This window comes from Belonocnema kinseyi, chromosome 8, assembly GCF_010883055.1.
Source record: "Belonocnema kinseyi isolate 2016_QV_RU_SX_M_011 chromosome 8, B_treatae_v1, whole genome shotgun sequence".
Classification (NCBI taxonomy): domain Eukaryota; kingdom Metazoa; phylum Arthropoda; class Insecta; order Hymenoptera; family Cynipidae; genus Belonocnema; species Belonocnema kinseyi.
In genome coordinates this window covers 103352011-103354845 of record NC_046664.1, presented here as the reverse complement: position 1 = coordinate 103354845, position 2835 = coordinate 103352011, and the positions used below count along the sequence as shown (strand labels likewise).

The 2835-nt window shown below is 33.0% G+C and overlaps 1 protein-coding gene across 1 annotated transcript in view; it reads left to right on the top strand.

Moving 5' to 3' along the window:
* LOC117178629 (gonadotropin-releasing hormone II receptor-like) overlaps positions 1 to 2535 on the top strand; it is a 114082-nt gene extending 111547 nt beyond the window's left edge. The window contains exon 8 of the mRNA XM_033370052.1: positions 2354 to 2535. Coding sequence (XP_033225943.1) covers positions 2354 to 2535 — 182 coding nt within the window. The remainder of the gene's footprint in view (positions 1 to 2353) is intronic.
* The last annotated feature ends 300 nt before the right edge of the window (positions 2536 to 2835 follow it).

Sequence of the window (2835 nt, the reverse complement as noted above, 5' to 3'; positions counted from 1 at the left end):
TTCGTTATCGAATTTTCGGCATCAGCTGACAAAAACATCATAGCCAAGGAGAATGAAAAGAAAGAGAGGTATCGAAAACTTATAAGGGAGTTGCAACGATTGACCCGGAATATTCTGTCAAACTGATCAAAAATGCAGAAGGCGGTTGTCCTTGGGTCGCTCCGTGTTCTTAGGGTCCACGAGTCTTTTGCTGGATCGTCGTATTGATTCCTTTACAGACTGTAACCACCTATCTCACGGTTGTGAGACGTGGTTATGGCTGAAATTTTACCGCGATTTACTTATGACAAATTTTTAATTATATATATATATATATATATATATATATTGTATGAAAACATACAAGAGTGTTCAATCATTAACAAAGATTAGTTTTTATGACAGTCAGAATGACCCTTTTTGTTAGGACAGGTATACACTAGAAGTTATAAGCCGCTCGTGTTGGAGTCATAAAAATTCGACTCAAGAGATAAATTTATGTCTTGAAGACATAGAAACTTGTCTCCAATACATAAATTGAAGTCTGGCTCCGTCTCAAAACTGAGACATGTTCAATCCGAACTTTTGCTAAACTTATTAAAAATATTTTACAACTCCTTCCGACTTTCGGGACGATCAGACACTTCGAGTTTTAATTATAATTATTATTTATCCTTTATTTGAAAGCTTTCAAATTAAAATGCCTTCTATAAGTTCTATTTTTCTCTAAGCATAATTATTATCAAAATCCACCAATTTCCAAGAATTCAATTTATAAGTGGAAGTGAACCAAAGTTGCTTACGTGTAACAGCAAATCGAAAAGTGATTAAGAACTGATCTTTAGATATATTTTTTCTCCTTATGTGATTATAATTCTGAATCATAAAAGCTACTATATCCTATTATTAAATATAAAAAGCAGTTTCCAGCACAAAGGTAAAGGAGAAGGTTGCATACTTTTTGGAAAGCCCCAGCATGTCCACTCTGTTTAATAAAAATAAATAAGGCATTATTACTGACCATATTTTGAAAAGGAATTTTTCCCGTAACATTGTTTATCACGATTCACTCATTTCTCGTGCTGCAAGGTGGAACCAGGATTGCATAACAAACAATCATAGAATGTGTTGGTTCACTTTCAACTGCAAAATTTGGAGCATTTTAATCTTTATGTTAAAATAAAAACTCTGAAAATCTCAGACTTAAAATTTTTAATATATTTCAAAATCAAACTTTAAATTTCTTTATAGCGAATACAAAAATACACAGTTAATTCCACAGGTAATTTAAATTTCTTTTAATATCTAACAATTGAAAATCAATAATTTTATTACAAAGTGAATCATGATACGATTTTCATATATAATTATGAGTCATTAATATCTTACAATATAACTAATTTACATATACGCACCTTCAAAGTAATCGTGCAGTATTCGTCGAATAGAATCTACAATAAACACTCTGACGCCAGGGGACTTCTTTTCCAATATCAGCGATTTCGTCCCTGCAACAAATAGCGCTTTATGCTTTTTTTCTTATAATTACAAAATTCAATGCCATCACAAATAAAATTTGCGCATAAGTCTTTCCCTGAGCGTCAGCACTCAATAATACTAAACATGATCAAACACAACAAACGCATGCAAAGAAAATTTATTTCTGAAGTAATTCATAATTATATTTTGGTAAGTTTTCATTTTCCGTTAGTTGAAACGAGTTTTGAGGGATTTTGGTGCACGAATTAGAAAATCATGATAAATGTTTCTGCTTCTTCCTATAAAAATCGTCTCCGAGTATGTAATGTTTGTTATTTTTTATTGTATAAAATATATGTAATATAAACGTTATACAAATTTCTTAACAATCTATGACTTGTACAACAATCCAATCGTGAAAACCTTTGAAAACCTTGCAATTAAATAAATTATAAAGGGCCTATTTGAAATGAATATCTGTGGAATTAATAGGACATCTGAAACTCATGAAGTGTCACATAGCTAATTTAAAAATATAGAACAATAATTGAATGGATTTTACAGTTGGCTGTTTAAATAAAAAACTCTATTCCAATATATTTCAGTTTCACTGATTTGATGTTTCTGCATTATTTTATTTGAACTACCAACTTTTTTCGTTTGGATTACAGAAAAGTACATACTGAAATGTGTGACATGTTTAAAAGAATAAGCTAGAGTCAAACCTGGATTTAGTGATCAACCATTTAATGTTTCACACAATTGACGCCGCGCTGCGGGAACAAATGAGCGGAGTTGTAGGGGATGTACAGTGCTAACCATGCGTGACAAAACAGGAGCGTTGCAGTAAGGCGCTGTGCTCTAACGGCCTACCTCTGTAACTTCGTTTCGACAGTTTATTCGGAGCCACAGGAACAAGTGAATAAGCATGATGACAAGCTCACGTCGAGCAGCAGTGGGGCACCGATGCCTACTGAAGCCGAACGGACGAATCTGCTTATTTCGTGCGATCAGATATTGAACACAGTACCGTATGACACGCGAACATATATCGCGATTTTATTGGAGCGATGTTAATGAACAAGAGCAGTGAATATCAATTCATCTTAATTAAAAATGCTATGCTACGGTTTGAAATTAATTGTTTGCGATAATATTTCTTATTAATATTTTATTCAGATTACAATTTCTTCTAAATTGGTCGTGCTATCTTTGACTCTCGTCAGCAACTTCTACGATTCGACAAAGAAAACAAAGAAGAAGAAGAAGATGTGGATAGATACTAGGCAGTCTGATAAGTCCCTGAAAAATGAAACACGGAGACGTTTTTTTGGCCAAAGTCGGTTTTATTTTTCAACATACTCTCCTTTTAGGTCG